At 35.1% G+C, this 23,951-nt stretch overlaps 1 protein-coding gene across 1 annotated transcript in view; it reads left to right on the top strand.

The window, feature by feature from the left end:
• The first annotated feature begins 8,561 nt into the window (after nt 1-8,561).
• The window catches only part of LOC129216331 (endochitinase-like), a 58,090-nt gene continuing 42,700 nt past the window's right edge, over nt 8,562-23,951 (top strand). Inside the window, exon 1 of the mRNA XM_054850541.1 lies at nt 8,562-9,090. Coding sequence (XP_054706516.1) covers nt 8,562-9,090 — 529 coding nt within the window. The remainder of the gene's footprint in view (nt 9,091-23,951) is intronic.

Below are 23,951 nucleotides of genomic sequence, written 5' to 3'. Positions count from 1 at the left end.
TCTATCAAAACTGCGTTTTTACATAAAGCTACAAGTTCGAAAATTTAAGTGGAGCGCCACTCTCCCTTCCCCCACTCTCGTCAACATTATTAAAGATCGTCTCATTTTCAGGGCTTCAATTTCAAGAAAATTCTGGGAGAGAAACTCTTTCTCTTAACATCACAAAGGTCGGCTACAATTGGAATTTTAGAGGATCAATTTCAGAAAACTGCCTGTTCCCTAACCATAGATAGCGTAAAATAGGGTTTTTAAGACTTTTATCGCGAAATTTTTCCGGGGCGAGCCCGTGAATCTCTTTTTTCCCTAACATTACCAAAGATAGTCAAAAACTGCATTTTAGAACTACAATTTTGAAAACGTATCGGAGGAGAGCCCCCGAACCCGCCTCTTTCCCTAATAAACGGTAGACTATCTACAATTGCGTTTTTGAAGTTTCAATATTGAAAAATTACTGGAAAGAGGCCATCGAACCTTTTATCCCCCCAACATTACCAGAGACCGTCTAAAACTGGTTTTAAAACTACAATTTCGAAAATTTTCCGGGGGAGACACCCCCGGACCCCCTATCTAGGTGACTATTACATTTCCGTTTCAAGATTCATATTGCATACATCTAGTAATGATTCCATCCCTAAACAGACAGTTGAATCCACTCTCCCTGTAATTATTCATACTTTTGAAAAAAAAAAAAAAAAAATCCAGCAAAACTCAGGGATCTAAAAAAAAACTTGTTTACTCAAGGTCCACGTTGTAAAATTTGGGAAGGCGATGCGGAACAATCCAATAATATTTAAGTCCAAATGGTGTTTGTTAGCGCTCCTCCCCTCCCCTCCCGTGAATTCGAATGGAAATTAAACACTTTAAAAACTTATGTTTAACCTAATTCGAAGGCGAGAAATTTTGGGGGGGGGGGGGGGGAATTTGCGCCATTGAGCTTGGGGGGGATGGGCACCCCTGATTTATGTGGGAAAAGGAAACACTACTTTTATGAAATTGAAAAAGATCCAATGTCGTGGTGTCCAAAAGTAGTTATTGTGGTTATTTGTTTCCCTTACATTTTACAGGGGAAGGACGACAGGGGAATGACAAAAATTAAAGTTAACTTATATATTGTCATAACTGCAAACAACAAATATCAATGTCACTTAAAGTAAGGGGGGGGGGAAACTCTATACAAACAAGAGTCAATCATTCATCGAGCGATTATTACAAAATTAAATGAATTATCAAAGACAGGGTAATGACAGTCATTAAAAATACTTATCAAGATTTAACTTGATATCACTCGAATATACTCTACACCGTATATTTATTCAAAAAGAACTAATTAAGATTATTTCTATGATGAGACCAGAATTCAAAGATTAAATTATTAGTTAATACAACTATTACCAAGTGTGAGAAACATTCATTCCATTCCTCGACAGGGGAATGACAAAAAATCAAAGGACATTTTTTACTTTTTTTTTTAAAAAATAATGCAAACCTTGAAGATTTTTTTTTCTATTTTACAACATTGCATAACACTTCTTAAGAGGTTAAACAACATTTTCTGTACAAATATGCATGGCTTCCTGAATCTTTAGAGCTGATTTTGCTTTAAGGTGGAGGTAGGGACACACAGGGGAATGACATTTATCATGTCAAAAAATTATTTAAATGTATAATAATAATAGAGTGTTTGTTTTAACTTATTTTACAAACATAAAAACATGTTGTTAAAGCATTCTAGCGTCAGTTTTATTTCTATACTAGTTAGTTTGTTATTTTTGGAGCAAGGACAAGAATTTAGCAGTTTAGAGAAAATAACCCATATACATATTCAAAATTGTCAGCCATGTACGACCAGCCAATATTTGACATGGAATAAACTGGTGTTCTGCATTTCGTTTTTTAAAATCAAAAACTGTCGTACCTCGTCCCTCAATCCAAAAATTCTTGATAGTACCTTACCTCGTGAAAGTCAGCGAATCTCTGCATGTAGAAGTCACAAAGTAAGGGGAAATTCGAGAATTTAGCCGCTAGATTTTATTAAATTCACGATTTTCACGACTATCAGCCAAAGCTGACTTCAGCTCATCTGGTAAGTTCTTTGCCATGAGAGATTCACGATGGAGAAAACAGTGTATGGTTTGAATGTACGATTTTTCAGATTCGATAGGTCCTGTCATTGCAGCAGCTCCGTCGGTGCGAACACTTGTGCAATTTTGCCAAAGGATCCCGTTGCTTTTCAGATATTCATCTGTAACGCGGAATATCTCATCACCGGTTGCACGTGGAGGAAGTTCTTTGCGGAAAAGATAATGACCTTTTAATGCGTCCCTCATCATCAAAGCGCACAATGGCTATGAGTTGTGCACAGCTTCCGATGTCTGTTGATTCATCAATTTGAAATGCAAATTTTCCAGCTACTCGTAATTTCTCTACCAATGTTGCTTCTATGTCACCTGACATGTCATCAATTCGTCTCCTGATACTGTCGTCAGAAAGTGCCACTTGGACCACCTCTTCTGCTCCGGGTCCTAGCATTCCCCGTACGATTTCTTTGCACACTGGTGAAGTAAGCGTTTCACGGATAGTGTGTGGATTTTTCGTTTTGACAATTAACCGTGCAACATTATAGCTAACCTCTTGAGCCCTTTCAGAAACTTTTGCACTGGCTTTCATGAAAGAACTTTGCTTCGAATTTTCTTTCTGCAATCGCTTGAAGTAACCGATGTCTTTGCCCACGAAAGAAGGATGTTTAGTAGACAGGTGACGTTTTAATTTGCTAGGGATCATCGCTTCATTTGAAAGTTTTTCCTGTAAATAATACACTCAGGTCTTGGTGATTTTACATCTCCGATCCACGAAAAATCGAATGCCAGGTGTCCTTTCCTGGACTGCCTACTCAGCGATTTAGCTTTTTTACTTGGAGGTCCTCTGTATCAGTACATTCAGTCGCAGATTTAGCAGCTGATGAGCTTTCTCTAACCAAGAATTTTTCCATATCACATTCGTAATTAAAGCGGAGGCTTTGTGCCAATCCTAATTACACACAGAGTATGCAGACAAGCCAGAATGCCATTGCTGGTGAATTGAACGTGAATAATTTGTGTCTAAAATAAGCCGAATAAATAATAATATTATAGCCAATAGCAAACATTTTTGCAAATTTGCTGTTTTATAGATTAACAAAAAAAAAAAATCCTCAAAAGCAATACATGTCTGATCATTGGCGCCAAAATATGCAGCAGGTAAAAGTAAAGGCAGCTGCACTCTTCGGTTTACTCTCTGAATTGTTCAAACAGCAATTACCGAAAATATTCATTCGTCCTAGATTTTATTTTTTCAGTTTGATTCTTTTTTCTTTTAATTTCTATTTTACTAAGTCTCAGAACCGAGCTCTGAGAAACTACGATCAAATGAAATTAGTATCGGAACTGGAAAAGAGGAAAACAAAAACTAAAGCTGGGCTTAAATTTTGGGTGGGAGGGCACAATCCCTGCCTGGATGACGGGACGATACTCCCTTTTGCGAAAGAATTAGAAAAAATTCTGCATAATTAGTTGATTTCGTGGAAATTAGAAACCGTTTTAAAAAACTGAAAGTAATTGGATCAAGAGGTTTTAAAGAGATAGGGCAGCAAATCCCGCCTCTCCCCTTGTAAGGTATGTCTGATTGCACACGATCGACTGGGTGAATTGAGAAGTTACAGAACGATACAAACGCTATTCGGTCGCCACTTTAAAATAAAATACATCAAGGCTCTTTCTTTTTATATAACTACGAAAATTCTGTGGCACACCGGGTTCCTTGTCGCGGCACACCGGTTGCGAAGCCCTGGTCTAGAGAACACCTGCACAAGGTTATCCAGGCGGCTATGTTCCGACTCCAGGAGGAGGTTCGGCCATGATTTGGAAAGTCATTTAGTGGTTGTCTGCAATTCTGAGTATGTGAACATTTTAACTAACCAAGTAAACAAAAATCCGATTTGACCATCGAATTTCCCTTCAGGTATGTTTTGAGGAACATGAAGACGAAGTCGTATATGTTACATAGCAGATCCAGTTTCTAGGCTCCCTTTCGTTCATTTTGGGAAACAGAAGCCAAAATCGATTTTCACCGCTAAACTTTCGTGTTAAACTTCTCGATACGTCTATGATAAAAAAAAAAGATATTTCGTTATACACCATACATTAATTATAAGATTATATTATTCCACGTGTGCAAGTCGTTTCAGGTGCCAAAGTAGTTCTGTGCTTATTAGTAAAGTTTCAGTATTTTTTTTTTTTTTTTTTTTTTTTTTTTGTGGTGTTACCATTATTTGGATAATCGCTAGTGATTAGTGGGGGAAACAAATGCTCAAGCAGAAATCAACGACAAGTTAAATATTTTTGGTGCAAATAGAGCAATTAAAAAAATGACGAAACTTAATTTGATAGCCATCAATATCACTTACTTCTCTCAAAGTATCACTGTCCTCTGCTGTCTCTTTTTTAGTTGTTATATTTTGCCTTCCAGATTCGTCATTCTTAATGTCATTTGATTTGGTTTCTTCTGACGACTAAATGAAAATGAAGAAACAATAAATCGAATTTAGATAAATAGCAACGGAATATTTTCTTATCACCTGAGACTTATGCTGCAGGGAAGAGACGGGTTATATCGGAGATCGCATGACATCGAACAACAATGCTTCTTCAGCATTTAAGCAGATGTCGGCACTTTCTTATTGACAAGAAGATTCACCAGAATCTAAAAAACGTCATTTCTTCTCGCTCAGTTAGTAGGCAGTATATTTTTGTGAACACTTGGGGTTTTATTATTTCTCACATGTTTCATCCGGCAAGGTTTGGCATAGGGGTTCAGAGATACAGCTACACAAGTAGGGAAGTAGGTTCTTCATTTTAAATTTACGAATAGAAACAGTATAACTTACAATGTACAGTATGACCTGCAATACATCCAGAATTCTTTCGTCCGTGTTATGCACTCATCAATCCCTGACTCAAGCTTCGTCCATGTTTCAGACTTATCAGTCTGAGACTGATGTGGTGATCGACCTGCGATGTGAGAATTTCGCTATCTTTCTAGAAACGTATGATGTCTTACGCATATGCGTTGTCTAAAATAATCAGAAGAACGTGTTTCACAAAGAAGTGGATAAGTTGAAGCTTGACCTTGACAACGTTTACTTCTTTTTGTGGAGCTCAATCAAAAGAAGAAGCGTTATTGATGCAGATTCGTGACAGAATACTTTCGCAAAATTACTACAAAAGTAACCCAACGCAACTCAGCCCAAATAACGCTTCAAAAACAAGTGAACGTTTTTAAGGTCACGTTTCAACTTATCATAGTCACACTATGTGGGTACAGTTTGCTGTTGGTGTACATTACAGCGCTCGTATGCTTGTCAGGTGAGCTTTTCACTTAGTTTGACCAAGCCTGCTCTCTTGTTGAAAGCGGGTTAAGTGTCTACATGGAAGGTATAATTTAAATCTCCGTAGTTACTCTTTGAGACCAAGTTCTTTTGGAGAAATTGTTTTCGGTTTTGAAATTTGAGAATCAGATTCGGTGAGAATTTAAAAAATTTATTTGATTAAATGTTTAGAAAGGTCTTCGCAATATTTTTATTGTTTTCAACTTATTTTACTCTATGTGTTTTTTAGTTTTTCATAAATGTTTAATCTTCTTTTAACTTTTAAGTCTTTGATTTATTTCACTCACGAACTCTTAAAAGTTAACTGCTGATATAAATCGTATTAAAATTGGTCGTGTGAAATTTGAGTACTTTTACGTATTAACGCCACAGCAGCAAAAGTTGCGTTAAAAATTATTTGACACATTTGTCGTTCGCACACTCACGATTTTTCTGAATACTTTGCTACCTTGTTTTAGCAACAAGGGGAAAACGCCAAATATTATAAAAACCGCAAAATCTGCAGCTGCGGTGGTGTTAATACGTCGTAAGTACCGGAATTTGCTTACGATGATCATCTCTTCCCATATAACAAAATGCATCAGCTTTCAGTCTTTAGCATTAAAAACTTGGCGATAGCTGAGAAAATCGCCGAGAATCTCTGTTACCGAAATCTTCCGGGAAATTATCAAAACGTGGAATACTTGGCGCGTTTTTAAAAATTTCCGCCCCACTTTACAAAGCAAGTCGCTTATGTAGTTGCCGAACGCTGTCAAGAAAAATATTGAAGAAATACAAAATTGAACGTTTATATTTTGCACAGAACAAACCATTTACATTTTAGAAGATTAAACGTTCTATTAAAATGTAAAATAATTCGCCAAATCAGTATATGATTTCATTAAAAACAATTAAATTTCCATTTAAATGTAAAATTAATGCACTGAGAAAAAATGAAAGCAATAAGTTCAACAGAGGGACTTTTTTTTTCGCCAATTTTGCATGTTTCACGTTGTTGTTTCACAACTCCCCAATCTTCCCATGAAAGCAAAAATGAGGTCACGTTAGAAGATTGCATAAAAGCTGTAAACACTTACTTTTTTAGCTTTCTTGTCTTTTGCCATTCTTGATTCAACATTCATTTTTTTTATTTTTTTTTTAACCCCAAACTTGGTTCATTCAAAATTTCAATGAAAAATTTATTAATTTAAAAATATGAGCTACAAAATTCGTTTGGGTAAATCTTTTAACTTATTAATATGAGCATGCAATACATGATGATGATACAGTAAAATCATTTTTAAAATCAGGTAGTTTATTTAATGGTTATCATCTGCGGAACCAAATTTTATTTTATGTCAAATAAACAACGCTGTTTATTCATAATCGTTATTTCTTTATTTATGTCATTTAGTATTTAAGGCTTTGATTATAACTATTTGTTTATGAAGATAACACTAGTGCCTGCAAACAAAAGAAAAAAAGAAAATTGCAATTTTTGACATCCTGAATTAAATTAGGTTTTTCGCAATTACGAGTGTGTGTGTGTGTGGACGTGCGTGTGTAGACATGTGTGTAAGCGTGTGTGTGTGGACGTTCGTGTGTAGACATGTGAGTAGGCATGTGTGTGTGTGTGGACGTCCGTGTGTAGATATGTATGTAGGCGTGTAGACATGTGTGTGTAGTCGTGTAGACGTGTGTGTGTAGGCGTGTAGACGTGTGTGTGTAGACGTGTAGACGTGTGTGTGTAGGCGTGTAGGCGAGTAGACGTGTGTGTGCGTGAAGGCGTACATGTATGTGCAGGCGTGGTGGTGTGCGTGCAGGTGTGTGTGTGTGTGCGTGTACAGGCGTGTGTGTGTGCGTGCAGGCGTGTATGTGCATACGGGCAGGCGTTTGTGTGCGTGCAGGCATGCATGTGTGTGTAGGCATGTGTGTGTGTGTGCAGGCGTGTGTGTGCGCGTGTACAGTGGTGTATGTGTGCGTGCAGGCGTGCGTGTGTGGGCGTGCAAGCGTGCTTGTGTGTGCGTGTAGGCTTGCGTGTGTCTGCGTGCAAGCGTGTGTGTGTGAGTGTAGGCGTGTGTGTGCGTGCAGGCGTGTGTGTGCGTGCAGGCGTGTGTGTGCGTGCAGGCGTGTTTGTGCGTGAAGGCGTGTGTGTGCGTGCAGGCGTGTGTGTGCGTGTGCAGTAATGTGTATGTGTAGGCGTGTGTGTACGCGCCCAGGCGTGTGCGTGTGTGTGTGTGTGCGCGCAGGCATGTGCGTGTGTGTGTAGAGCATGGAGACGCCATTTTGAATCCGTATGTGTTGGACGCTCAATGTATTGCTCCGACTTCATTTTGCCACAAAGCCGGAAATAATCCAACTAGAGAGCTGGTTCTTTTTTCCTCTTTAAGTGCTTAATTAGAGCTTTAATTTGAGTGTTCATATGCCTAGCTCAATTAACCAATTCAAGTTCTAGATTTTTGCTAATTTATCAATACGGAAAGGACATAGCAGTGTCGCTTCATAAGCATTGGAGCATCAAAGAAGCCATATAATCGTCTCTTTTCAGCAAATCATCAAACGAATTGCATTAAAGGGAGCCTGAACTGTAGCTTTTTGAAGATACGAAGAATTACTGGACAAACCAAGGGAAATCGGGAAACATCTTACATCAAAAAGAAATGTTGTCAACTTTGGTAAACGATTGCGCCATCACTGATTTCATCTCAAGATGCATTTCTCCTTTCAGTGATTCCCGATCATCGCCTTCAATGCTCTTGGACCCTCACGGAGTAAAGGAGTAAAAAAATATATATATTCATTTATTGAACTTGTTTCTCCGTTAAAAACTCAGCATTTGGTTTTGAACTTCAATTTAAATATCTTTAGAACGCCATATTGTTGGCGATACTGTTGCTTTATAATAAGTCTAGAGTGATTTAGCTCTCGGTATTTCAAACGCCAATTTCTGAACCAGTTACATTGTTAAAATATTTTACTTGGCATAGTTATTACTTTTAATACCACGTGACCAGTGCTAAGTGTTATGACTAATTTTCGCTGCCATTTTATTTTACAACAATATTTCAAAAAACAATGATAATAATAACTGTTATTTGATATTAGGCTTAACCAGTAAATAACACAATTTATACTCGATTTATAATAACTAGTGCTAATAATGGATGAAAATAATCGCGTCAAAACTCCTCTTGATCCAGGGCAAGTTATTTCAGATATTGAATCAGTACCACAATCTTTGGGAAAAGTGAATGGTAAAGCTAAAATTATGAATACTCCAACAAAGAGGTATAATCTTAGAAATACTAGCTTTTCGTCAATTACTTCATCGGACCAAGTGATAGAGGTCCTGGAATCACAGAATGCTAACGATTTGATTGTTCCATTTTCAGAATACTTTCACAAAGATTGCCGTCCTACTGAGAATTATCTGTCGTCCGATAGTCCTAACGACGATTTAATCCAGTTTCTAAGAGAATTAATAACTGGAAAAGACCGGAGAAATAGGTTTTTTATGAGCCAAGAGCTACAGAAAACATCCCTCTTAGTTGTTGAATTAATAGAAAAAAGGCTTCATGAACAAGAAAAGTCTCGAGTAGGAATGAATGATAATATCGAACCTCTGTTGAACTCTCCAGTTTCAGTGCAAACAGAACCAGAAGGGAATCAAGATCCAAGATCATTCCCACGTTCTAAAACTGATTTCCCTATACTTGAACACACTAATGTGCATTCTAATCTGAATCACGATATTACAGTCCCGATGCAAAAGCCAAGCTACGCACAAGTAACTCACGTAGAAGAACACACACTGCTATTATATCCTGCGAGTACGAAACAAAACCCACGATCTACTGATTTGAGAAATACTTTAGAATCTAGCTACAACCCCTCAAAAGATGGAATTTCTATCAATCGAGTCAGGTTTATTGGTAAAGGAGGACTTGCCATTGATGTTCCGTCGATTCGTGATTTGAATTTTCTAAAGCAAAAAATCGTGGAACATCCAAAACTTTCTCAAGAAATTACAGTACGTATTCCATCAAAACGCAAACCTAAAATAATCATTTATGATTTGTCCAAAGATTCTGAATGGGAGGAAATTGCCTTAGCCTTTTCGCGTACTTATGGTCTAGAAACGGAAGATGATTTTCAATTCTCATTTAAACTTAGTGGAAAAAGAAATAGGGAGAATTGGGTCTTAGAAGTCACTCCTCAAGCATTTAATATTATAATGTCATCTCCAAAAATCAACATTTCGTGGAGAGTTCATTTTTTAAAAGAATTTATTGGAATAAAACGTTGTTACAAGTGCCAAGGTTATGGCCATATTGCCTCAAAATGCTTCTTAGAGGGCATATACTGTGGTTTTTGCTCAGAATCCCATAATGTAAACGATTGTGATTCACACAACGCTAGCTGTATTAACTGCCATATTTATAATAAGAGGAACAAAACTAATAACAATATTGAACACCCACCTTCTTCCACTGATTGCCCTTGTTACCAAAGGGCTGTTGTTCTCTATCGTAAAAATATTTGCTATGTCTAGTGAGATATCAAATTGTTCCTCTAACCCTTTGACTTTTAGAGATTTTTCATCATTTTCTCATGCTCCTTCAACGCTTCTTAACACTACAACTCAAACATCAATTAAATTGGTTCAAATCAATTTACAAAGAGCATATGCACCTACTTCCAATTTAACTATGTTCGCAAATGAAGAAAAAATTGATATTTTTCTGGTCCAAGAGCCATATTTGCACAATTCAAAAATTTCGGGTATCCCATTATCTTGGGGAAGTATTCTTTCCAATAGTGGCAGGGCAGCGATTGTCTTTGCAACTAATCAAATTACTCCGTATGTAACATTTGTTTCTTACGATTTTGTTTCAGCAAAAATTTCACTAAATAACTCTACTATAATTTTAATTTCCGCTTATTGCTCTCCTTCGGAACCTCTTGAAGAACTTCTGATTGAACTTGATGATTTCTTAACTTCAACTTCTCCAACACCTTTAATTCTTTCAGGTGACTTTAATGCTAGATCAAGATCTTGGGGGTATCCACATAACGAATCAAGAGGTGAATTATTATTAGATTTCATAGCAACCCATAACTTGGACATATTCAACAATAGAAATTTTCCTCCGACTTTTGAGACTCCACATGGAAAAGGTTGGCCTGATTTAACGTTCGGAAGAAACTTTCTCCTCCCTATCTTATGGTCAATAAGTCAAGAAATTTCTCTAAGTGATCATAAATATATAATAGTTGAAATCCAAGCTGCTTTTTCAAAATCTCGCTTCATTAGGTATAAAACTTCATACAACACAGCTAAATTTAGAAGATGCTTAAAACAAAAAATACCACCAATAATTCCAATCTTACCAACAATTCAGAATACCATTGAACTTGATAGTTACGTATCTACTTTAGTACAAATAATACAAGAATGTGCAAATGACTCTTTTAAAAAGAAATATTTTACAATCGCAAGTCCAGCAACATGGTGGCACGAAGGCCTTTCTCAACTAAAAAATCAAACTAGAGCAGCAAGAAGAAGATTTCAACACTGCAATGACCCAAATATGCTCATTTACTATAAAAATATTTATAAAAAAATATTAGCAAAATATAAAAAAGAAATCCGTCTTTCCAAAAGAAAATCTTGGCAAAATTTCTGCACAAACAGCAATAAATCTTTTGGGAAACCATACAAAATAGCTTTCGGCAAATATTTTACTCCTGTTCAGATGCAAGAAAGATTCCCTCAATATGAGACAGAAAACTCTTTTCTTCAAGATCTTTTAAATCATTTTTATCCAGCCTCTCAAGATTCTTCAGCTATCCCAATAAATAATCACAGAAATATTTCACATGGATTATCAACTCCCTTCACAATACAAGAAATTGATTATGCATTTAAAATTATTCCCAAAAAGAAAGCGCCGGGTAAAGATGGACTTGACGGAATTATTTGGACTACCTTTCATGAGACTTTTCCATATTTTATTAGCAATTTATTCAACACCTGTTATACTCTAGGTCATTTTCCAACTTTATTCAAAGAAGGCGTACTCATTTTATTCCTTAAAGATGGAAAAGACCCAAGAGAATTCTCTTCTTTTCGCCCTATTATACTATTACCCACTATCTCGAAAATCTTGGAGAAAGTCATGCTTTTTCGGCTCCAAAGTTATTTAACCCTTAACGGATATCATCATCCAGATCAGTATGGTTTTGTACCAAGAAGATCCACTGAACATGCATTAGCTAATTTTTACTCTAACATTCAAAATGGTATTCGTTCCGGGGAATTAATGGTTGCAATATCAGTTGATATTGTATCAGCATTCGACAACCTGCCCTGGACCAAAATTTTATTCTATCTGCTTCAAACTAACTGTGAATCATCAATTTATAATCTTTTTTCTAGCTTTCTCTCAAATAGGTTCATTTTCATAAATTCCACAAATGGTTTTCTTAAAATTCCACAAACAAAAGGTTGTCCACAGGGTTCTTGTAGCGGTCCCGAGCTTTGGAATTTAGTGGCAGCCTCGCTGTTATCAGCTCCATGGCCGGAACACACTAAGGTGCAAGCCTTCGCTGATGACTTTCTCCTTTTAGTCTACGGACGCACTAGGGAACTTCTTCAAGCTAATGCCAATTTTTCTCTCAAAATCTTCCATAATTGGCTCCTAGAACATAATCTCAAAGCTTCCGAAAGCAAAACTATGGCTCTTCCTTTTAAAGTTCCTCGCAATCTGGTTCGTCCCCCCATTTTACGTCTGGGTGACAAGTTTATTAAACGAACAAAAGTTTTAAAGTATCTTGGCCTACATTTTAATCAATATCTAACGTGGAATGCCCACATAGATTGGATTAAGCACAAAACTTTCTATAAGCAAAGCTGTCTGCAACGCCTAGCAGGTAGAAACTGGGGGATTCGAATGGCAGAAAGAAGACTGATTTACACTCAAATTTTTGAAAGAACAATACTTTATGCAGCAGGATTGTGGGGTAGATGTTTACCAGTTAAATTAGAAAAGCAATTACTAACTCTTCAACGCAGGGCACTTCTCACTATAACCGGAGCATACAGAACTTGCTCGCACACCGCTTTGCAAACCTTGACTGGTATTCCTCCAATAGAACTAACAGTAAGGGAAAAAGTATGGATTTGGAAAATAGGAATAGAATCAGCAGAGATTATTCTAGATGGAACTACTTATTCACCTTCAGATTTTGAAACTCCTGCACCTAAATGGTTTTCCAATTCACATTTATAAATTAAAGAATATCCAATCTCAATAAATTCCAATTCTACAAATCTTTCCTTTCATCGCTTATACACAGATGGCTCTCGCACTTCCACCGGTACAGCATCAGCATATGCTTATTTTGAGGGCGAAACTCTTTCATCGTCTTGGAGTATCCGACTTCATCCCGATAATAGTATTTTTCAAGCTGAATTATTTGCTATTCATCAAGCATTAAAGTTCTCGGATTCACTTAACGCTGATTCCATTCAAATTTTTTCGGATAGTCAGTCTTCTCTCTTAGCAATTAAAAATCCTCTTCAACGGAATAAATCAGTATCTGATATTCAACAGTCATTATTAGGTAATTCTTCTGTCTCAATTCATTGGGTAAAAGGGCATTCTGGGGACGTCGGCAACGATCTGGCTGATCGCTTAGCAAGAACTGCAGTTGACGACCCGCAGTTTCCTTCTTCATCTATTCCTCTTCCAAAATCTTCACTAATTTCATACATTAAAAAACAAACATTAGATGACTGGCAATTTAGGTGGAATGAAGCGGATACTGGACGAAGAGTCTTCGAATTCTTCCCCACCGTTCGTTTTTCTCCCCGCATTAAAAGTAGGTTTGAGACAATTTTCTTTTCTGGCCATGGACCATTCCCACAATATCTTCACAGATTTAACCTTTCTGATTCTGCTAATTGCTCTTGCGGCGAATTAGGTTCTCCGGAACATTACATTTTTTTCTGTCCACTAACATCGCATTTGCATATCAGACGTAATCATAGTCTTTCACTCAATAAAAACATATTAATTGCCTGTTCACAACATCATACCCGCATCAAACTTAACTCAATTTTCAGTCTATTGTCTAATGAAGGCTTCATGTTTCAAGGCGTTGATTAATACACATATTTTTTCTTTCTTCAATAGTTAATACCGTTTAAATTCAGAGTTTTTTCTACACTTTAACACGTTATCATCTGTAACGCAACAACTCTCTAATGTGGTTTATGTTTAAATTTATCATTGTAAGCTTTTATGCATTGGTTTTGTCTACTTTATTACATATAATAATGTTAAATTACCAAAATTTTTGTCAAAAGCAAATCAAAATTGTAACAGATAACAATGTATTTTTCCTGTATTTTTATGTAATTAAATAAAGTTCCTCAGAGACCCACTTGCTCAGATTTATCTGAGCATTTAAAACCGATAAACCAAGTAATTGGTAGGTGCGGGTGGTCTCTGAGGGTGTCAAGTGTCAAGTGTGTGTAGAGCATAGATGTCACCGCCCATGAGTGGTCCCGCTCGCGGAGGCCGGTGGACAGTGGAGTTTGCAGTTAAGTTTTATACTTAAGTTTTGCCTTGAATGAACGTGAACGATTTGTAACCATAGTGACGCAATAGCATAATAAGCAATTCGTGATTGGTCTTTAAAATATGGGGGGGGGGGGGCTAAGCGTGTGTTTGGGAATATTTAGTTGAGAGGGTATTCGTAATTCAAATAAAATTATAGGAGTCGCTGTTTTTTTGGACCAATGGCTGCTAAAAAAGGTAAAACGCAGGTCCACCAACTTCACCGGTCCAGTAAGACATCTGCCTCGTCCGCGCAAAATTGCAATTTTTTACCTCTTCGGCTAATTTTTTAAATTATTACAAGGTGGCGTATCCAAGCTCTAGAACTGCGAATACTAAATTTAAAAAAATGGAAGGATTTTTTCGAAATCGACGTCGGCGTAGCTCGCCATCGCCACCTTGTAGTAGACTTCAGAAAGTTTGTGAAGTTAATGGATTTTTTTTTCCTTTTGAGCAATTACGAATTGCTTATTTACCTCACCTGACCAAAGTTGGTGTTCCTTTGATTTTTCAGAAATGGTTCATATGGTTCAAATGGTTTTTTTCAGATCATAGACAATAGCATCACAATGTATCTCTGCATTTATTCTAAAATTAGCATTCATAATTTTCATCTTCAGCATCCTTTCTCAAAATGTTTTCGTCTTCTCTCGAGTAGTCTTCATCACTAGGGATACTATTACTTAATTCATTGGACAGGAATGTTAATAACTAGACTTATTTCCCGTTCAAAGAGCTCCATTTATTGAAATCGATGGAGGGTGAGGTTGATTTTCATAGAGGAGAAATTCATCCAGATTTAAATGTACGATATCGCAAATAATGAAAAAGCTTTGAAAATGAATCTCCATCGAATTTTAATTTTTTCATTAAACAGACTTACTGGTTTTCCTGTAAAAATGAAAGACTAAAAAGACTTTCTACCCGTGAATATGAAGTGACTTTTGAGTCACAATTCCTTTCTCTATGAATTTGTTGTAACTTTTTTTCCCAATTTGCCCAATCTTCATGAGTTGCTCCACATATTCTTCATCTACTGCTATGTTCCTCTCTAATGAGAACAATTCTTTCGATGTTTCAAAAAATGGATTTCCATGTTCAGCTATTGCTCTTCAAGGTGACTCTTCAAGACATTTCTTGAAAACAGGTTTTGGAAACTTAACATTTCTTCATTGCGTATATACAACGTTTCTTTAAATGAGCCGAGGTAACTTTTTCAAATTGTGTAAAAAATCGATAACTTCAAGACCAATCAACATCCATCTTCTTAACGCAGTTGGATCTGTGTGATAGACCAATTATACCCCCGTCTCCTTTCACCTCCGCATTGTTTTGCTTTTGCATGTAAGCATGGTCCAATCAAATTACAGAAAACACGTTTATTGTCTTTTTTACAACAAACATTACTTCTTCGAAAGCTTTGTGTACGTCTGAAAGGATTGTGGGTTAAAGAAGAAGATTCTTCATGAAAACTGGTAACTATCGAGCATACTTACTAAAAAATATGTACATCGTTTAGTATAGCAATAAAATGGGGAAAAAAAACACAGAATCAACTCTTTCAAAGGTTCAGAAGAGATATTAAAGTTTGTTGAAAGCTGTGATCTAATAAACATTAACATTAAAAGCCCCAGTTTTAATACGGTGCTTCAAAATTTGAACATTGAGATGGTGCTTTCTTTCTCGGATTTTTAAGTTATAAAAACTTCTCTGTCAAAAGTGTCTTCATAGCATCAATGTGAATCTTTTTGTAAGAAGTAGTTAGAGACATTTTATAATACACTTTAGGTATGTTTTTTCCCATAAAATGAGTAAAAGCTTACTAGTGATCAATCGGGTAACGGAGAATTAACAACAGCAGCAATAGTAATGATAGAAATAAGAAGACATTTTTAATTCAAACTTTAAATTTCTTTCTATTAAAATTATGTTGTCTTAACATTAATTTCACCAACTTTCCTTCAAATCCTTATTCTCTTATACCATTTGGAAATAGTTTCGATTATGCCTGTTCAGTCATAAAAAACGAGGTGCATCATGGCCGGATACTTGGACAGTTCGGGCAATTAGAGTTCGAATAACTGGAACCCTACTTTGCTATAACCCTAATTAAATTTTGAAACCTGCAATTATGTAATGAGGGGGGAAATTCATGTCAGAGAATTTACAAATTAAAAATATCGAATTTTTTTTTAATAACCAGTTTTTGTGAAGTTATTTTGGAAATTAGACGTTTAATGGAGCTTTAAACGGTAAAAAATATAATCAACATCTATGTAGTGATACAAGCAATAGTTTAAAAAATTATAATGATTTTTTTTAAAAAATCCCCATTTTTGGTTTTGGACCAAAAATGGCAGACAGGGGAGGCTTTGGGGGGGGGGGGGAGGATTTTAGAATGCCTCCCCTTCCTAAAATATTTGTAAACACAATGTCTACAAACATGCCAAGTTTCAAAATTTTATCACAATATGCAGTTTCTTCCCCCGTAGCCCCCTGACTATTATAATAATCGACCGGGATCCCTCGCCCATTTTCGTTATTCATTACTAACAAGCTAATTTTCCGTTAGTAGCTTCATTTTGTCGAGACGCCCAACATTACCCAGTACAAAAATTTTGTAAGTTGAAGCTAACAGGGGTGATAAGAACATACTTTGTTGATTTGGCGATTATCAAATATTTATAACTAACTTTTCTTTATAATTCTCATAATAATTATCTAAATTAGCAGAAAAAAAATTGTCCTACAAAATGCACGATTTGATCAGAGATGTCCCACTTTTGCAACATGTACTATTTACGAAGACATGAAATATAATTACTAACCAGCTGAATTTTTTTTGGTCAGTTAGATAATCTCTCCTTAATTTTAGGGAAATCTTAACTTGAATATCATGAATAGATTGTTATGTCAGATTTCTCTGCATTCCTCCATGGGTAGTAACTCTCACTGCTTTCCACGGATTGTAATCAAGAGGGAAACGGGGCTACGAAAAATTCCTTACTCCTAAAATCTCCTCCGGACATTGTCTGATAATCTTTCTCACCATGTTAGGGTAGACTTTCCCCCAAGGAAAAAAATAGACCAATCGCCTTTCTTTGCCCCAGGAACCTTTGGGGCATCGCTCCGAAGAAATTAAAAGAAAACCAAAAATCCTCACGTGGAATTGGAGAGGGCAGCTGCATACCAATAAACCCATCTTATCGAAGTTCGTGCCTTTTGATATTTTTATTAATGGAGATGGATAAAGGCTATGAATGCGGCCTCGCCCGTCTTTTCTTGTTGACTTGATAAAACAAAGCTACCGAGCGAACAAAAATTAAACCTGTTGTTATCTAATCCGGTTTATCCTCAGGCTTTAACTCGTTGATTCTGGTGGGATCAGGTTTTGTTCTCCAGTGCCTATTAATAATTATTTCTGACAGGCTATTTTTATATCGAAAGTGATGCCTTGCATTTTTTGGATGTTATTCTATCTGAGCGAATTTGCTTATCAACCCAGTAATTTAATGCTATCCTGCAATTTAATGCCAATTTTAATTTAATGTTAATTTTTAGGCCTGATATTCAGCTACTTGGCCGTTTCAGGGATGAATTAAAAATGTTCTTGTGCGTGCATGTGGGTGTTTTACAAGCTGACTGAGACAAAAACTTTAATTTTTATCCCTTAGATAATTTTGATAATGAGTTCTAGCAATTCCAAATGTTTCATAATATACATTTACAGAAAATACATAATTTGATTCCAAGATTAAAACGAATTTCGAATATTTTTTTAATTATGAATTTGTATTTGCACTAGTGGATCTTTTCAATGAAACAAATTTTTTTAGAAAATTTTTGACATGACCTACTGGTTTTACTGCCGTAGTATCCCAAAATATTCGTTTTACCCAAGCGTATGAATATCGTTTTAAGAAATGAAAATTTCTTTCAACAGTCCCTAAGAATTTTCAATAGTGAAACAACAATATTGACGAATATCAAAGAAGAAACATTAAAATTCTATAACCTCTGTTAAAAATGCATTTACAGGGGTAAATGCATACTTATTTCCGAATTTGAAGAAACTGAAAATGAGGAGTTATCATTGGGTTGTTACAGGACAAGAAATCCTAATGTTCTGCACCAATATTAAACAATGGAAAACAATATCTGAAAACCTTCAATGTAAGATTGTTTTTTACAACGTTTTAATGAAATGAAAAAATGGAAAAGAAAACGATATTTCTCCGAAATAGAACGTAGTGCTAAAATTTGGTTCAAATAAAACACAATTACTTTGTGTGCGAAACTAATAACAACAAAGAAAAGTAGGTGACAAAGAAAGTAGCTGGAGCAGTGTGAAGAAAGCAGTTGGTAATTGAAAGAAAAAAAGTTATTTTTTAAATTTAAGAGTAGGACAAATTAAAAACCGACTAAGCATAATGAGAAATCTCGGAAAAATATTCCATTAAGAAACAGATGGATTAGAAAACTTTTCTGTAATCAGTTTGATTCCTAACAAAGAAGTGTGGGAGCCCTATAATTTTCAAAGCTTATTTTTAATGTGTAGGTCGAATTTCGCCGATAATAAGAAAATTCATATATATTTGAAAAAAGTGCAGCAGCTGAACTCCTGTGAGCTCCCGCGCAATTTAAACCCTGTCCAGGGGCGTGCACAGGAGTGGAAAAAGGACACCTGTTGGCCCGGGTCTGAGCCTGAAGGGGGCCCGAGACTTTTACAATGAGGGGTGAAATATATGTAGTGACATAGGGGTAAACAATATGGAGTTGGGCCCGTAGAAGTCATTTGTGATGGGCCCTAAAATTTCTGTGCACGCCCCTGGACCTGTCTCTAATAACAGAGAAGTATTGCAGTGGTGCACAGAAGGGGAGGGTTCAGGGAGTCCGGACCCCTCCTTTCTCCCTTTAGATTTTTTGATTGAATGTAATCCTATGTTTGTAGTACGTAAAATGATTCTTAGCAGAGATAACAATAATTTCATTTCAATAAATGAAAAAATAAAATTTATTTTCGCTCTTTCTTCTCCTGCAAATTTGAACTGCACTTGGACATAAATCGTTCTGTAATGATGATTTTGCTTCTCTGTTTTTATTTTTAACTATGAGAGAAGTAAATACATCCGTTCTTGTGTTTTTTGGCTTTTTAATTAAGTATTTGTCATTGATAATTTTTTTTTCATTATTAATGCTAAGTAATTGTTTAATATTTCTTTTTTCATGTTTTTTTTATTCCCGACAATCAATAAAATCAAAGAATATGTTTGAATGCGTGCTGGAGTGTGATATGAGAATGGAGGATTTTCGATCCTGGATCCACCCTTTGAAAAATTCCTGTGTGCGCCACTGAGCACAAGACATCATTGTTTATTTCATATATACTTCATGGGATCTGCAAAACTACGGTGCTCAAATTCTGAGAGTGGTTCCGAAGAGAAGTTCTAATAATGAAAGAATAATTTCGAGTTAGATGACAAAGGTAGAATAAAGAACAGTTCGAATATTTCCTTTCTTTCTTTCTTTCTTTCTTTTTTTTTTTTTAAGTTGCCATAAAGATTTTAAACTGTAACAATTTTCATTTTTCAGCAAGCATTAATTTCATTTTGTTAAATTACCATTTATTTTCCGTTTAAAATAGGTGTTTCTCTATTACTTTTCAGGAACGTATGTTTTCATGGAATGGACCTTTATTAAGTACGTGCAGATTTGCTTTATGAAAAACAGCTGGCACTATATCTATTTAGCCCAAGAAATAAAGTAAAAATAAATTCACGTCCAACATTTTTGGCAAAATATCAGCTACAGGAAAAACAAACCATCAGATATGGGATCTTTTCAACGTGATTCATTTCTAAGTTTAAACGAACGTGGGTTTTAATCCCCCCTCCCTTCGTCTCCGATGTCATTTTTTCCCCTTATCCTTCTCAGAATGAAAAAGTTTCATAACGCTAGTTTTAGAAGAAAGTATTCTTGTTTTTTCTAGAATTTGAAAATTCGATGAACGTAAAGAGTTTTACATCATATTTTACTTTATCTTTAAATATTGAGAGATAATTTTCATTGAAATCATCACTAGTGTTATTGTTTTGTATAAATACGAGCCATTTTCTTTCTTTCTTTTTTTTTTTTACCTTAATCGTGTGATTCGAAAAAAAAAAAAATGTTCGAAAGGTTTTGGCCAAGACTTTTACCTCATTTTAACAATTTTCCTTATGTTTGAACGGTTCAAAAATACTTCACATTGCACCAAAGGGGGATTTATGGCAGACATTAATCCCGAGCAGAAAAGTGGATTTGTTTCAAAGAAGTTCTTAGGGAAATAACTTTTTTGACTTGGATTGTGTTTTTGAAAATAAATAAATAAAAGATTGTTTGATTTGTATTTCTCAAAGGTATTTTTGAACAGTTCAAAAAACTCAACGTTGGATCCTATGGAACGGAGAAATTTGAAGTAGTACACATAAATCCTGTAATAAAACGCGGATTTGCTTTAAAGTAACCTTGTTGGAAAGAACGTTTGATGCGATTGTGCACAAAAAAATATTTTTGAATTAACTATTTAAAAGGCTTTTTTTTAACAGTTCAACAAAACGTAACACTAGCTGTGGTGGATACAAGGGAAGGATCATGGGGTTCATTGCCCCCTCCCCCCCCTAAACCGTTGACAATAGTATTTGAATTACGGAGAAAAATTTTGGATAGTTCATTGTAAATGCAAAATTCAAGTAATCTTGAAAAATTAAACTACCCCTCTCTCTCTCTCTCTCTCTCTCTCTCTCTCTCTCTAAGAAAACAAAATCATTTAATCTTTTCAAAAGCTAAGGGGTCATTCCATAGAAATGTCAACCACATCCTCAGAATTTTTTTTTTCCACAAAGCCTTAATTATGACCTATCATTTCATTCAGCATACTTTCTAGTACATAAATCCAGTAGCAGTTTGCAAACATTTCATTCGGTGTATTTCTTCTGGCTCTAAACGTGCGAGGTTGTAGAAAAGGCTTAGTATGTGCAAAAAACATGCGTCTACGTTTTCTTGTCTAATGTAAAAAATTTTGCAAATTTTTAAAAAAAACTATGTTTATTCTAAATAATTAGATGTGGGCCCAATAAAATTGACTGTTCTTTTTGCATACATTATAAGATAAGTATTTTAATTAATTTGGCTATTTCACTGAACATATTTACGTTACGTTAGTCACAAAAATGTACTATTTTCTGCTTAAAAACTAAACCAGATGATTGAACCAAACAGCACTTTTTATTTTCTTATATCTGTGTCATATCTACTTAAAAAGTGCAAAATATTTATTTTAGTATCAGTAGATATAAAATAATTAGTGTGACTAACGTAACATTTGAGCTGTGACTAACGTAACAGTTTGCATGTGACTAACGTAACATTTTAAAAATGACTGCTAATATTTAAAGCTTATTTAATTTAATGTACATTTTCATGAACAATTTTGAATATGTAGGCATTCTGTATTGATTAAAAATATAAAGGGTGAAAAATACCAGTAATATTACATTGTAGACTTTCTGTTTACTTAGAAAAATCCTTTTCTAATGATCTTTATAAATATACTTCCAATTTAAAGAATTATTAAAAAAGAAAAAAAGGTGAGTAAAGCAAAATGAGTACTCTGCTGAAACAAGAATCCAAGCTTAAGAATTAAGATAATAGAAATATAATATTAACAAAGGATAACGTCTCTATTTTTTAGAAAATACATCTCCACCAATTATTAAAATGAAGTAATGGCTGCTCGTTGGAAAACATTTGAAGATGTTACATCATGATACAGTGACAAAAAGCGCTGCGGCCATATATTTCAGAAAATGCAAGAATGATCATTTAGAAATTCAAACATTTGCGGTGATATCTGGAATTAAAATGCATTCTCTAAAAACGTTCGAATATTTTTTTTTTTTTTCAATATTACATTTTAATTCAAAAGCATGCGCAACACTATTCGTTCGATGAATCAGTAAACCTTAAAAAATAATATGCCATTGAAAAGTACTACAGAGTTTCTTATAATGATAACTAGTATATTGGCAGAATACTAGAATGCGGTGAAACTATCAACTTGCATAAAGTTAATTTTTTAAAAGAGAGATATTTAGGATTTAATAACCCACAAGAATAATGTCATTCAGTTTGTAAAAGCAGTTTTTATTTATTTATTTATTTATTTTTTTCGCACATTCAAATTGAGTTAATTGAACTGAATCCTTCCATTTAATTTTTTACACTAATGTAGAAAAAAAGTAAAGAAAGAACCATAATGCAACGCAAAGGAGGTTCCTAAAAAGTGTAAAAGTAATATAAGAGCAAAAGATTAATTACAAAAAGTTTTTTATATGCATTCATTGCTTGTTATCCGATGGTTACGTTAGTCACGTTACGTTAGTCACACACAGTTTTTCGTACACGCACCATTAAGGGCCAAAAAAGATTTATGTGCAATAAATCTGTAGTATATTTTTAAAAATAGACTGTTTACCTCTTACAAATATATAGGCCAATGTTAAATGCCTGCGTAACTTTCAGAAAAATTTGCCTCGTAACATGAGCATTGTTTCTCAGGGTTGCAAAAATGTTACGTTAGTCACAATGCCTTTTTTGGCAAAAAAATACCGACCAGCGCTTATTTTGCTTCAAATTCTTGGTAGAAATGAAAAATAGTCACTTTGTACATTTTAAATCTGCATATTAAACCAAAACACATTTATTTTTACTCCCGGTGTAAGTAAAAAGAGTTTGAAAATCAGCTGCGAATGTTACGTTAGTCACTATGGAATGACCCTAAGATATTATGCATCAGAACAAAAAGTAATCTTATAACACATAACGTAAATGATAAACTATACATTATAACTTATCTCACGACGAAACTGGATCTTTGTTTTGTGGGAAGTCGGGAGGGGTGGGAACAACCCAAAGATTCAATTTCATCCAGAGTTTGCCTTTATAAAATTTCACAAATAAAAAAAAACACTTTACATTTGTCAGCTTTGTATTGATTCCTTCAGCGGGAATGATCACACCAAAAATGTGACCAGAAAGATTAGATTCTCCTCTAAACGTCCTTCTTAATTCTACTTTAAGATACATTAACTTCAAACATACACAAGACAGAGAAATAATACCCTCTCACTTTGTTATTTGCGAGACATGATCCTATCATGCAAATGAAGATGGTCGACTTTATAAATGATTCAAGAGATATTTATGAGTGTGAATCTTGGAATTCAAAGAGCCATTTTAAAAGTCGCCAAGCGTAAACTTTTCTCGAAGAATACTTATTCACGCTTGCTCTACTGATCCAGGGGACTGCATTTGTTCTACGAAATGCTATTGGGAGGACATTTTTATGAGTTCGTAGGAACAAAATGGCATAAGGTTCTGTGGAACAGTCATAAAAATGTTTACCCGGTCTTTTGAAAACATATGTCGTTGATCTTATCAATTTTTAAGCCATGATTGAGCGGATTGTTTTTCAGTTTTAAAAGACATGTTTTCAAATAATTAAATTAATCGATGCATAAATCAAGTAAAGCTCTTTGCAGCAAATTAAAAGCTAAATACTTTTTCGTTAGTTGGAATTAGCAGGGATGCAATAACTTTTCGTACTTTTCTAAGCATTTCAATCAAAATGCCAGGAAAACGCCAAAAAAAAAAAAAAAAGAATGTTTCTTTTAATGTTTAAACCTTTAATCAAACCTTCGACGATGGCACAGGTGATGAAAGCATAAATTGAGGCAGTGAGAAGCAAAGAAATGTAAGTGGACATTTTCAAGATTTGAGTAAAACGCGTTTAAAGATAAGGTCCTAGGAAGGCTTTCATTGAAAAGTTGTTCTAAATCATGCTGAATAACACAGCAACTACCAGGGCTACTAGAACTATCTCTTAC

This window comes from Uloborus diversus, chromosome 2, assembly GCF_026930045.1.
Source record: "Uloborus diversus isolate 005 chromosome 2, Udiv.v.3.1, whole genome shotgun sequence".
NCBI classification, from domain to species: Eukaryota; Metazoa; Arthropoda; class Arachnida; order Araneae; family Uloboridae; genus Uloborus; species Uloborus diversus.
The sequence above is the reverse complement of the archived record's forward strand: the minus strand, read 5'-3'. Positions and strand labels throughout refer to the sequence as shown.